General features: G+C 42.7%; 1 protein-coding gene across 1 annotated transcript; it reads left to right on the plus strand.

Moving 5' to 3' along the window:
• Window positions 1-1,363: 1,363 nt before the first annotated feature.
• Window positions 1,364-12,919, plus strand: LOC142852722 (acylcarnitine hydrolase-like). The gene is made up of 12 exons (XM_075977760.1): window positions 1,364-1,463; window positions 3,699-3,903; window positions 4,548-4,689; window positions 8,415-8,548; window positions 8,634-8,896; window positions 9,612-9,706; window positions 9,980-10,147; window positions 10,261-10,314; window positions 10,545-10,689; window positions 11,355-11,492; window positions 12,238-12,310; window positions 12,736-12,919. Exons 1-12 carry the CDS (start codon window positions 1,364-1,366, stop codon window positions 12,917-12,919), a joined length of 1,701 nt encoding a protein of 566 aa, XP_075833875.1.
• The last annotated feature ends 1,036 nt before the right edge of the window (window positions 12,920-13,955 follow it).

The following is a 13,955-nucleotide window of genomic DNA, read 5'->3' on the forward strand; positions in this document are numbered from 1 at the left end:
CACTTAAGAAAATGGTCAACATCCTTAACCATCAGAGAAATGCAAATCAAAACACTGATATTCCATTTTACACCTGTCAGAATGGCCAAGATCAAAAACACTGATAACAACATATGCTGGAGAGGTTGTGGGGTAAGGGGAACGCTCCTCCATTGCTGGTGGGAGTGCACACTTGTATAGCTGCTTTGGAAATCCGTATGGCAATTTCTCCAAAAATTAGAAACCAACTACCTCAAGGACCAGCAATACTGTTTTTGGAGTATATACCCAAAAGACACCCAATCATACCACAGGACATGTGCTCAACTATGTTCATAGCAGCAATAGTTGTAATAACCAGAACCTAGAAAGATCCCAGATGCCTCTCAACTGAAGAATGGATAAAGAAAATGTGGTACATTTACACAATAGAGAACTACACAGTAGTAAAAAAAAATAATGACATATTGAAATTTGGTGAAAAATGGATGGATTTAGAAAAAACCATGTTGAGTTGTGTAAACCAAACAAAGAAAGTCAAATATAGCATGCATTCACTCATAAGTGACTGTTAGACATCAAGCAAAGAAAAAGCAGCCTATAGACCACAAACCCAGAGAGACTAGACAACAAAGAGGACCCTAAGAGAGACGTACATGGATCTACATAGGAAGCTAACAGAACAGGATCTCCTGAGTAAATTGGAAGTGTAGGGATCGCAGGAGAGTTTAGAATGGTAGAAGAAAGTAAGAGAGGACAGTGGTGAATAATGTATCGCTCAATAAAAACAATTTTTAAAAGATGATCACTGTAAGAGAGGAGAGACCTGAATGCAGACTTCGTGAATTATGACTCAAGAAAGCAAGAAGCTTGGGAGTGAAGGGTGTGCCTAGAGCACCCTGGGCTTGCTCCTGCTCTTCCTTTATCAAGAGGATAATTCTCAAGTATTCATTCCACCCATCTATGGAAACCTCACAGTACACATCTCCTTAAAAAAGCAACTCTGGCTAACATAGCTTTCTGTTCCTTGCTCTCTGTCCCACACCTACACAGGACCTGTGACTCCAAGAACAGTAAACATGGTGACCCCAGGTTTGAGGTGACGGTTGCTGGTATCAGAATAATTAGCTTCTGAAGCTATGTTGTGCCTTGCATTGAGACTAAAAAAGTAACTCACATCACAGAAGAGCATTTGCCCCACCTTCTGAACCCTGGTTCCTATCAGTTCTGCTTAGTTGCAGCTCTCCTGCAACATTGCCCCGCCCAACAAGCTCCCGCCTATAAATCTTAGGGTTCAAATAATTGTCTAGGCAGAGCCCACATATTCTGCTTCCAGCACACAGTGCATCCTATAGCAGCACAGACTCAGGCCTCAGAGGTGATCATGCCGTCCTGCAAACGTCGTGGTTGGCTGATTGCTGTAGCCTGTGCACTTCTGTTAATTGCTGTAGCCTGTGGGCTTGTGTTTCTTCTTCGCACGAATGGTGAGACTCCTTACGTGGGTGGTGGGGGCCAGAGTTGCCAATTTTGGCAGAGGCAGAGGCTGAGGCTGTGGTAGGAAAGGTAGCAAGGGAGGAAGAGCAGGTAGAGATGACAACGTGGAAAAGTGGCCCCTGTAGCCCAGAGAGTCAGTGATGTCTGAGGACACTCAATAGAACAGAGGGCTACTCTGCCAAGCCTGGGCCTGAGAGTCACAAGGAAGAGTGTTGGGGACAGAGGGCCAGATGGGCTATGTCCCCTTTCTGTATATGGTTGTGCCTGTGATTGTAGGTCTTACTGACCCATTGGTAATAATAAAATGAATTACACCTTCCTACTAGCATTGAACTCCAAATGGGTCACCCTCTCAGACAGAGAAGCATCACGGTATACTCCAAATAATACTGGGAATTTTCTTGGCCCTCAGTCATACAGTTCCCCAGCCCTACAACAGTTGACCAACTGAGAGGCCCATGTTTCTTTTCTCATTTTATGACCTTTGGAAAAGGTACAACTTGGAGTCCGAGGCAAAGGGCATGTGTTCTGTGTCTGCCATAAAGTCTTCAGGCTCATGAAAAGATGAGTCAGGAGGGTACTGTGCCCGGGGTCAGTGTGCAGCCCTGAGACCTCCTGCCCAAAAGCATTCAAGCCTGTGTCATGGTGACCTCCTCCTCAATCAGATTTACCCTAAAGAGGCCATAAGAACTTCACATTGTGACTCTTCCTTGCTGTTGTCCAGGTTCTGAGATGTCACCAGGGACTCCTGGATGGAAAAATCTGCCCAACTCACTCTTGGCTTATTTGAACATTCTTCTTTGGATCCTGGGTTCAGAATCACTGATAACTATAAGAGGGCACAGAGTTGTGCACCATTCAGGCCAGGCTCATCCATGGGACATCAAGATAAGATCGGAGTGAGCTGGTGTAATGGCACACACCTGTAAATGGTGTTCTAGATGAGGCAGAGAAAGTGGAAGGCTTTTCAGCTGCAAGCCAGCCTGGGCTACACGGCAAGAACCTGTCTGGTGGGGTGGTAAATGTAGAAATGTTAAAACAGAATACCACAGCAATTTCAGCATCAGTAATAATCAGGAAGAGGAGGACATCTGGAAGTAAACTTGGTCAGCAATGCTTACCATAGCAAAATCAGGAAATTAAAGTATCACATAAATGGTCAGATGGCAATCTCATCAATGGTGACTTTTGGTTTTAAATATGATATAGATGACATTAGCAGAGATTTAATTACAGGGAATTTTCTGCTATTTTTAGTTTTACTTTTCATGGGCACACTTTTTCCACTTACCGCTGTTATAAAGATACAGTAGCTCTTGAGAAGGCTACATGTGTAATTAGAGATCTGTAATCTTTCCCACACATGTCACTCAAAATCAGACTCTCTACTTAGCTGGGGGGGTTCACACCTATAATCCCAGCACTTGGGAGGCAGAGGCAGGTGGATCTCTGTGAGTTCGAGGCCAACCTAGTCTACAAAGAAAGCTCCAGGAAAGTCAGAGCTTTTACACCAAGAAACCTTGTCTAGAAAAATGAGGGGAAAAAGAGAATAAAGAAACTCTGCTTAATAAACTTCAACTGTTTCATTTAAAAATTCAAAAAGAAAATGTATGCATAGTTTTTGTTTTTAACATATTTGTCAAAAAATGTCCCTTTCTGGGCTGTTTTCCGGCCTCCTGACTGAAAGTACACTCACTCCAATATGGTGGGATTCCGTGGAGAGATTTTCTTAGGGGTGAAGCATCCTGGCTGTAGCCTGACTCTTAGCAAACCCATTTCAGCAGGTTTTGCCTGTTGCTGTAGCAGTGACAGATTCTAGTGACCCAAGTACTGAGTGATCTATATGGACAGATATGGCATGTGGCATATTGTCCTGAAGACAGCGTGTCGCTGGAAATAGGAATGAGTTTCCAACACTAGAAAGATGGTGGAAAATCGCCTTCTACTCCCTGAGAGTGGCTGCTGCCTTGGCTACTTGTGACCTCAACATGGAGCATTGAGCAATCAATCCATGTTTATCTGGTATGGAGGATTTTTACTTTTTATGGAAATATGGCAGGTCTGCCAAATTTTTCCACACTGGAACATGGTGCTGTTGAGAGAATTTGCCAGGGAGGTGGGTACATGGAAAAGGCTGAATTGAGGATAGCAGGAAAAAGTAACATCCATAGTGTGGAGGTAGATGGTTGGGCAAACCCAACCTTGATATCACATGTCACTTACAGGTGAAGACTCGGCCAACCCCATCAGGACTACCCACACGGGACAGGTGCAGGGGAACCTTATCCACTTGAATGACACCAAAGAGGGCGTCTACATCTTCCTGGGAATTCCCTTTGCCAAGCCACCTCTAGGAGAGCTGAGATTTGCACCTCCTGAGCCTCCTGAACCATGGAGTGGTGTGAGGGATGGGACCACCTACCCAGCCATGTAAGTCCTCCTGAGACCCAGAAAATGTCAGGTCCTGAAGTGGGCAGGAGCTCAGAACCTGACCAGACTGCAGTGCTTTCTCCATCTCCTGCCCTCCACTGCATTCTCTCTGTGATGGGATATGCTGCAGATGACAGAAAAAGGCCAAAGTGTTGATGGTTCCTTAGGAAATCACCCTCCACAATCACTGTACCAACCTATAGGTGTCCAGGTACCATTGGCCAAGAGGCAATTCCTTGAGAGTCTGGATGTGAGGTGAAGGATGTCCCACCACCCTGTTTATCAATGCCGCATCTATATGGATTCAGGACTCAATACCCAGGCCTTGGAGATTGCAAAGTGAAATGGTGTCATTACACACACCAATAGTTTTCACAGAAGTTCATGGAAATATCAATATCCCATCATCAGGAAGAGTGGGAGGCAAAGACCCATCTGGCACCTCACTAGAAGTTTGAGCTCCATACCGGTTTCCCAAAGTCTCTGACCTTTACCTTAGTTAGAAGAGATTTTGGAGGAGGACCTCATGTTACCAGGGCATCATGGGGCCAGAAAGAGGGGTTTTGGTGGCTGAGAGAAAATATGAACTAAGAGTCTGTTTTTAACTACCGCACATCTCTTAGAAGAACTGTCATTGTCCCCAGGTGTCTACAAAAACCTGATGCAGTGAAGTCAGAAAGTCTGGCAATGATAAAATGGAGGGCGCCTTCCATCTCTATGTCTGAGGACTGCCTGTATCTCAACATCTACACACCAGCTCATGCTCATGAGGGCTCTAACCTGACTGTGAGTGGCAACCCATACTCAGATCTGGGGGTGGGCATTTCTTCAGGATGACTAAAAGGCACATAATCAATGTGAAACCCTGATGAGAAGCCCTCCCTGTCAGGTGTCCAGGAAGGCCTTCTCTGCCAAGGTACACAACTAAACCGTAGGTATGGGACACAGAGACCTAAACACTCTGGGAAGTCAGTGGCTATGGCTCCATGATCAACTCAGGTTTCACACTACCTACCAGATGCCTGAGAGATAAATCCTGAGCTCTTACAAATTTACTGGAATGGACTATTCATTGTGCCTAGAATTTTTTTCTTGTTTTGAGAAAGTGTCTCTCTATATAACCCTGGCTGGCCTAGAACTCACTATGAAGACAAGGCTAGCTTCAAACTCAGAGAGATCTTTGATCTCTGCCTCCAGAGGTATGATAATTTTTTTAATTGAAAATAGATCCTCTCTCATATATTAACTCTTCTATGAAAGTCTGGTACAATCCTACAAAAAAAACCATCTGGCCCTAGAATCTTTTTTATTTGAGAAACTTTTAATGACTATTTCTATTTTACTGGGGGTTATAGGTATATTTAAATTGTTCATGATTTAACTTTGGTAAGTGATACCTATTGAGAAAATTATCCATTTATTTTCTAAATGGTGGAGTACAGGTTTTGACAGCATGTCCTTATGAGTTTCAGGATTTCCTTGGTGTCTGTTGTTATGTCCCCCCATTTCACTTTTATTGATTTGATTATTTTGATTTTATTAATTTGGATATTCTCTCTGTCTTTTAGTTAGTTTGGATAAGGGTTTGTCTATTTTGTTGATTTTCTCAAAAAACCAAATCTTTGTTTTATGGATTCTTTATACTGTTATCTTTGTTTGTATTTCATTGATTTCTGCAGATTAATTATTTCTTGCTTTCTTTTCCTCTTAGGTGTGTTTAATTCTTTTTGTTATAGAACTTTCAGGTGTGCTGTTAAGTTGCTAGTACGAGTTCTCTCCAATTTGGTTATTGTGGGCACTTAATGCTGTGAACTTTCCTTTTAACACCACCTTCATTGTGTCCCATAAGTTTGGATGTTTATTCATTTTCATTGAATTCTAGAAAGTCTTTAATTTCTTTCTTTATTTCTCTCTTGACCCATTTTTCATTCAGTAAAAAGTGGCTCAATGTCCGTGAGTGTGTAAGCTTTCTGTTGTTTCTGTTCTTGTTGATATCTTGCTTTAGTTTGCAGTTGTCTGATCAGATGCAGGGAATTGCCTCAATTTTTCTGTATCTGATGTGAGTTACTTTGTGATTAAATGTTTGGTCACTTTTGAAAAAAATCTGTGAGGTACTGAGAAGAAGGTAGATTCTTTTGTGTTTGGGTGAAATGTTCTGTAAATAACTGTTAGATTAATTTCTCTGATAAAGTCAGTTAGTTCTAGTATTTCTCTGTTTAGTTTCTGTCTGAATGGCCTGTCCATGGGTGAGAATGGTGTACTATCAGTGTGTGTGAGTACATATGTGATTTAAGGTCTAAAAGTGTTTCTTTTACAAAAATGGGTGCCCTTGTGTTTGAGATCAATGTTAAGAATTAAAATGCCATCTTGGTGTAATTTTTCTTGTGATGAATATATCGTATCCTTCCACAATTCTTTTGATTAATTTTATTAGATATTAAAACTCCTACACCAGATTGCTTCTTGGGTGTCTTTGTTTAGAATATCTTTTTCCAACCCTTTACCCTGAACTAATGTCTACCCCTGGTTTTGAGGTGTACAATTGTATGCAGAAGAAGGATTGATCCTGTGTTTGTAACCATCTGTTAATCTGCGCCTTTTTATCAGAAAATTGAGTCAATGATATTGAGAGATATTAGTGGTCAATGATTGTTAATTCCTGTTATTTTGCTGTTGTTGTTATTGTTGGTGGTGGTGTGTATGTGCTTCCATTCTTTTGGTTTTGCTGGTGTGCGATTATTTATTTCCTATGTTTCCATGTGTGTAATTAACCTTAGTTTAGAGTTTTCCTTCTAGTACGTTCTGTAGAGCTGATTTGTATCTAGATATTATTTTAAAAAAATTTTTGGTTTTTCAAGACAGGGTTTCTCTGTGGTTTTGGAGCCTGTCCTGGAACTAGCTCTTGTAGACCAGGCTGGTCTTGAACTCACAGAGATCCGCCTGCCTCTGCCTCCCAAGTGCTGGAATTAAAGGCCTGTGCCACCACCGCCCGGCTCTATATATTACTTACATTTAATTTTATCATGGAATGTCTTAAGGTGATTGAAAGTTTTGCTGGATATAGTAATCTTGGATGGCACCTGTGGTCTCTTAGAATCTCTAGCACATCTGTCTAAGAGCTCCTGTATTTTAGAGTCTCCATTGAGAAGTCAGGTGTAAGTTTAATAGGTCTGCCTTATATGTTAGTTAGTCTTCTCCCTTGAAGTTTTCACTATTCTTTCTTTGTACTGTAGTGTTTTGATTATTATGTGCTGAGGGGACTTTTCTGATCCAATCTATTTGGTGTTCTGTATGCTTCTTGTAACTATATAGGCATTTCCTTCTTTAATTTAGGAAAAATTTTTTCCATGGTTTAGTTGAAGATATTTTCTAGGCTTTTGAACTATTTGGTATTCTTTTTCTTCCTCTATTGCATTTATTCATACATTTGTTCTTTTCATAGTGTCCCAAATTTCTTGGATGTTTTGTGTCAGAAATTTTTCAGATTTAACATTTTCTTTGGCCAATGTATCCATTTCTTCTATCGTATCTGCAAAGTCTGAGATTCTCTCTTCCATCTCTTGTATTCTGTTGGTGAGGTTTGACTCTGTAGTTCCTGCTCACATTCCTAAACTTTTAATTTCCAGGATTCCCTTAGTTTACGTTTTCTTTATTGTTTCTATATCCATTTTCAGATATTAAACAATTTTATTTGTCTCTTTCAATTCTTTTTATTTTCTTCACTTTCTTTAAGGGTTTTATTGACTTGATTTTTAAGGACCTCTTTCATCTTCATATTAAGGTATTTTTTTTCAGCTGTGTTGGAATATTTAGAACCTGCTGTGGTAGGATAGCTGGGTTCTGTTGGAGACACACTGACCTGGCTGTTGTTTATTGTGTTCTTATGCTGGCATCTAGGTGTCTGGATTTGGGGTGGTTAGAGCTCTAGGTGTTGATTTCTGGGTTTCTCTTTCTTTGGTGGGTGTTTTGATACTTAATTTCTGTTTCCTCTCTGGATTTTTAGAAAGGGTGCTGCCTGCTCAGCTGGTGTGTTCACTGGGAATGCTGGGGGGAGATGTTTTGTTGCAGTGCTAGGGGTGACCCTGAGAATTGGGTCTGGGGTAACAGAGAGTGGGGAAGGTCCACGGCAGCCTACCTGGTCCCAGAGCTCTGATATTAAAGATATACATCACCATGACCAGCTATGTGCCAATGATTTTTTGTTAATAATCAGTAGAATCACTGATGAATATACCCTTTTTCATTCCATTTCATAGGCATCTGAGAGTAGGGGATGTTATTACTCCAGATTTAGAGCCGCTCATTAAGGCTTTGGTCCTTAGAGAAGGAGAGAGACTAGCAAGTATCCTGATGGTACTAGAGCCCTGTCTATGGTCCAGGTGAGGATGTACTGAGGATTTTTGTCTGTGTGTCTAAGTACACTGAGACAAAGCATTAGGTAAAATAGAAGACACCCCAGGTGGAGCTTGAGCTGGGTGGCAATATCCTGACATCTGAATTGATTTCCACAGGTAATGGTATGGATCCATGGGGGTGGACTGTCTAGGGGTCTGGCTTCCATTTTTGATGGATCCATGCTGGCAGCAAAGGAGGATGTGGTGGTGGTCACTATCCAGTACCGCCTGGGTGTTCTGGGCTTCTTCAGGTGAGTCTGGGGCTAGCCTGCACTGTGCAGTAGGGGATAAAAGGAAATAAGACAGCCCTGTGATTCCTTCTCTGCATCTTCACAGCACTGGAGATGAGCACGCCAGAGGCAACTGGGGCTACCTGGACCAAGTGGCTGCCCTACGCTGGGTCCAGCAGAATATCGCCCACTTTGGAGGCAACCCTGACCTTGTCACCATCTTTGGAGAGTCAGCAGGTGGCACAAGTGTGTCTTCACAGGTTGTGTCCCCCATGTCCAAAGGACTCTTCCACAGAGCCATCATGGAGAGTGGAGTGGCCCTGCTGCCTTACCTGATCTCTAACACCTCTGAGGTGGTTTACACAGTGAGTCACTTCAGCCATTAATGACCCTGCAGCCTCAGCCTCCACCCTCTGGTACTCTTGGAAATTTCTCAATTGGGAAAACAAGGAGCGTGGGAAATAGCTTCTTTCAATAGTCTGAGAGAATCGAGGGTTAGAATCTACTTCTCTCAATACAGGCTTGGTGTAATAACTTTGTAGTGACCATCATGTTCAGAAACATGTGGGATAAAGATATGGATCAATAGGTAAAAACATAGGGACCTGAGTTCAAATTCCTTACGAAACCACAAAAAGCTGCATGCAATAAGTGTGTGATCCTGGTATTCATAGGATGAGATAGGAGGCAGAGACCAGAAAATCCCTGAAAGGTCACAAATAAGATGGACCCTTGTAGAAAGGAAGAAATAACGAAAGATCATTTCTCAAACAAGATGGGAAGTGAGGAGTAGCAACCAAATGTTATCCTTTAATCTTTGCACACAAACCATGGTACAGGCACTCCTAAAAGTAACACGCAGTTGTGAACAAACACATGAAATTAATTTTTAAAAGTCTTTAGGTAGAATGACCTCTCTGGCTGTTACAACTGAGCAACACAAAATAGGAATTTCATACTGTATTTACCAGAGAACGAAGTGCAATGTGATATTTGGGCACCATGCCAATCAACAGGGGTTGGGAAAACTCCTCTGCTTTCCCGAAAGGATGGATCAACTCCTGCCTGATCCCTTTACAGAAAGTGGCCAGCTTATCTGGTTGTGAGACTGTGGACTCAGAGACCCTGGTGCACTGTCTGAGAAACAAGAGTGAAGAGGAGATTCTGGCTATTACCAAGGTTGGGAGAGTTGTGTGACTTGGAGGACCTGGTCAGTGGGATGTGGGAGAGTCAGTCCTTACTACTCTAAACAAATTACCTCTGCTTCATGGTTTGGCATCCTCTTAATCATGTATGTAAAATTATTAAAATAAATACCAAATATTCTAATATATGTAGATTCTGTCAGGCGTGGAGAAACATCCTGAGACATTTAAATGGGGGCAGGGGTAATGGTTTGGGTTTCTCAGTGGACATCAGAATTGACCTCCATATCACTTGCTTGTTTCTCAGGTCTTCCAGTCCATCCCTGCTGTGGTGGATGGAGAGTTCTTCCCCAGGCATCCCCAAGAGTTATTGACATCTGTGGATTTTGACCCTGTCCCCAGCATCATTGGTGTCAACAATGATGAGTATGGCTGGCTTCTCCCTGTGGTGAGGCACAGTTCTAATTCTCTAGAAGTCTGGGGACTCATAAGGTGAGCAGAGGAAACTTGATCCATATTTATCCCACCTTATAGTATAGAAAACTGTCCTCTCTCTGCCAGGCCCAGGGCTATGAAGAAATAATAAAGGAGATAACCAGAGAGACCCTGCCAGCTATTCTGAAGAACACAGCAACACACATAGTAAGCCACCTTGAGTATTGTCTCCAATAGAAAGAGCCACTATGTATCCTTCTCAGACAGCATGCCTACAAAGATCTGTGTGTGTGTGTGGTTTGTGGAGGGCTCACCCCAGAACTTATACCTTTCCCTCTATACCATATCTTATCCCTGGCCACATTCTCCACACTGAGGCTGCTGCCTATCATAACAAGAACCTACCTAAACTCATTCTTCCTGATTCCCTGGTGTAGATGTTACCTCCTGAGTGTAGTGACCTGCTAATGGAAGAGTATATGAACAACACTGAAGATGCTCCGACCCTCCAAATACAGTACAAGGAAATGATAGCAGACTATTTGTTCGTGATTCCTGCACTCCAAGTAGCAAAGTCTCAACGTGAGTACATCTGATATGAGGCCTAATAGAGAGGAGCTCAGAGCCATGGGTCCCGGATGAGCTTAATAGTGTCCAGGTCCTGGAAGGAGGTGGGAGGTCCTTGGACTCCCCACAGGGCAGGGAACCCTGACTGCTCTTCGGGCTGATAAGACAGGGGGAGTTTATTGGGGGAGGGAGAGGGAAATGGGAGGCGGTGACGGGGAGGAGTCAGAAATCTTTAATTAGTAAATAAATAATAATAAAAAAGAAGAACAACAACGACAAGAAAAAATAAAATAAAATTGGCTTCACTGAGGTGTTACTTACAAAAAAATAGTGTCCAGGTCCCCACTCATGTCTGGATCACATCTCTGGTACCAAACTCCTGGGACCATTACATCGGTATTTCTTCATTGTAGTGTAAGAGAGGAAAGTGACATCTTATCCAGATACAAAAAAGGAAACAGGTTGCTGATACTCCATTGATTTACCCAACCTACTCAGCTGGAAAGGCCAGGGTCACTGTTTAGCCAAGGGCTTTCCCATAACTAGTGCTCCAGCCTGGGGCCACTCACTTGACAATTATAACACCAGATAACTGTATACCAACATAGCTTATCAATAACCATTAGGCAGGAAAGTTACAGGTGAGAAAATACTATGTAACCATGTGTCCATACCTCTAGGCTCTCGTGCCCCTGTCTACTTTTATGAATTCCGTCATGTGCCCAGCTATGAAAAAGATATGAGGCCAGCCTATGTGAAAGCTGACCATGGTGATGAGATTCCCTTTCTTTTGGGGTGCTCCCGCTGGGGCATAAAACGTGAGTCTTTCTTGTGTTTCATGAGCTCTATGGGGTCACAGGTGGGTACCTGATGGGTAACTGAGCTCTCAGTCCAGTTGAGAAAATCAAGGCTCTGAGAGAGGACATAATCAAGTAAGCACCTTTTCCAACCTCAAAAAGTTATACCCAGATTAGAATCCATTGCCTTAGTTACTTTTCTATTGCTGCGATGAGACACGATGATTAAGTTGGCTTATAGAGAAGAGCATTTATTGGGACTTAGAGTTTCAAAGGGTTAGAGACTATGACCATCAGGGATGGGAGAATAGCAGCATGCAGACAGGCAAGGCACTGGAACAATAACTAACTAAAAGTTTAGATTCTGATCTAGAAACTCAAGGCAGAGAGCTAATTGGACCTGACTGGAATTTTAAACTCAAAGCCAACTTCCAGTGATACACCTCCTCCAACAAGGCCATTCTTCCTAATTCTTCCCAAACAGTTCCACTAACTGTGAACCACATAATCAAATATATGAGTCTATAGGATTCATATCATTTGAGCCACCACACCTATGTTAGATGGAATGAGGACACGCTGAGCAGAACTGAACCTGGAGGCATCAATTAGAGGCGTGGGTGGCTCCGGTATCCTTGGTGGTGAAGGTGGAAAAGAGGCCTAGGATTCAAGGTCAGGCTACAGGAAGGATGGTGATTGCGGAGCAGGAACAGGCAGCTGCATGGGGTGGCTGGGACATGGAACTCTGTGTTCCCCATGGCTACAGCTGACTTCACTGAGGAGGAGGAGCTGCTGAGCAGGAGAATGATGAAGTACTGGACCAACTTTGCAAGACATGGGTGAGAACACCCCCCTCTCTCAACCTCCTCAGTGCTGGGTACCTATCTAGGGCTCCATTGGTGGTTGATGACTTCGTTTGCATGCATGGATAACTCATTACATGATAGAGTCCTCCTCACCCCAGGGCACACTTAGGTACATCATTTATATATTGGTTACTGGTCACACTGCAATGACTTGATAGGAACTATGGTATTGTTCTTTAGATTTTGCCTTTGAGTGGAAGACCCAAAATTGTCCAGGTAGTCTTGCCCCACATGGAGCAGACACTCGTAGGTGATACTTGTATCCCTGTGTAAAGACACGTGCCTCATCCGTCGCCTCAACTATTGGCCTAATTAGTCTACTACCCTGACACAAATTGGGGGATCACAAATTGTATGAGCATGACCTTACCATTCCTTGATTGCTGGCATATCCGCAGGAACCCCAACAGCGAGGGTCTACCCGACTGGCCTGTGATGGACAATAATGAGAAGTACCTGCAGCTGGACATCCAACCTGCTGTGGACCAAGCCCTGAAGGCCAGAAGACTGCAGTTCTGGACTCAGACTCTGCCTGAGAAGATCCAGGAGCTAAAGGGTTCTCAGAATAATTACAAAGAGTAGTACCCTGTGAGAGGAATGGTGTGAAGGGCTGAATATACATGAGGTCAGCCGAACATTCTTAGAGAATCCCGGTTAGAGTCTGACAGTCACATCACCATCCCTTACTTCTGCAATTGTCTATTTGGTCTGCATGTACGACAAACTTTTGGTGTGTCACTCGGTCCTCAACATGCTGGGACACCTTTTATGAGACTCCATGAATGCTCCCATGACTGTAGATGTGTGACCCCTAAGTTCCCCAATCTTCTTTCAATGTCCCCTGGGACAACACCCTTTCCTTCCTTTCTTCATCTGCTCTCCTCCTCTCTCTCTTCTCCAAGCCCCAGACAGTCTTCAGATGAAACAGAAGCTTTGGAAATATTTATTATATGGGAGTGGACTGTCAAAATCCTATGTTCTCTCAGCAAGTCTCACGTCTTCTGATTTGTAAGTAGACAATAAAGAAACCTAATAGCCAAAGTCCTACCTATTGTTTTCATGTGTTCAGTCAGGTTGTTTCAAAAGCCCACAAATTACAAGCTGAGCTCTGTAATAGGTATCTTCAACCCTGCTATTCAGAGACCTAGGAAGAAAGATTATATGATTTCTGCAGTTTTGGGTCAGCCTGAGCAACATAGTAAGTCCAGCATCTCTAAACAAATTATAATCTGGACAACATACAAATAGCAAAAAAAATTATACATGTTTATAAACCAAGGAATCTCCAAGGTCAAATGTCATCAGATTTGCTCTGTGGTAAGAGTTAGGCCTCTGGCTCTAAAGATTTCACATTGCATCCTCGTTGGATAGAATGAGCAAACAATGACACTCTTGGATCTTCCCAGAGTCATAACTCTTAATAGCATTGGATCAGAAACTAGATTTCAGCAAATAAATTTGATAGCTTTCAGACCACAGCTCATAAAGATCTCTGACATCAGCCACAAAGGATGCTAACTGATGAGTAAAAAAAAAATCCCTACATATGTTCCCTGTATATGAAATTTTATAAAAGCCTGCAGAAGCAGAACTTGACATGTTCATGGGATTTTCAATC

The sequence above is a fragment of the Microtus pennsylvanicus genome, chromosome 6, assembly GCF_037038515.1.
Source record: "Microtus pennsylvanicus isolate mMicPen1 chromosome 6, mMicPen1.hap1, whole genome shotgun sequence".
NCBI classification, from domain to species: Eukaryota; Metazoa; Chordata; class Mammalia; order Rodentia; family Cricetidae; genus Microtus; species Microtus pennsylvanicus.

Bases quoted from the DNA above. Each gene is read 5' to 3' on its own strand.
- LOC142852722 (XM_075977760.1), top strand. From the start codon at position 1,364: ATGCCGTCCTGCAAACGTCGTGGTTGGCTGATTGCTGTAGCCTGTGCA. The intron at 8,897-9,611 runs GTCACTTCAGCC...CTTTACAGAAAG, and splicing joins TGAGGTGGTTTACACAGTGA to TGGCCAGCTTATCTGGTTGT. The intron at 11,493-12,237 runs GTGAGTCTTTCT...CCATGGCTACAG, and splicing joins CTCCCGCTGGGGCATAAAAC to CTGACTTCACTGAGGAGGAG.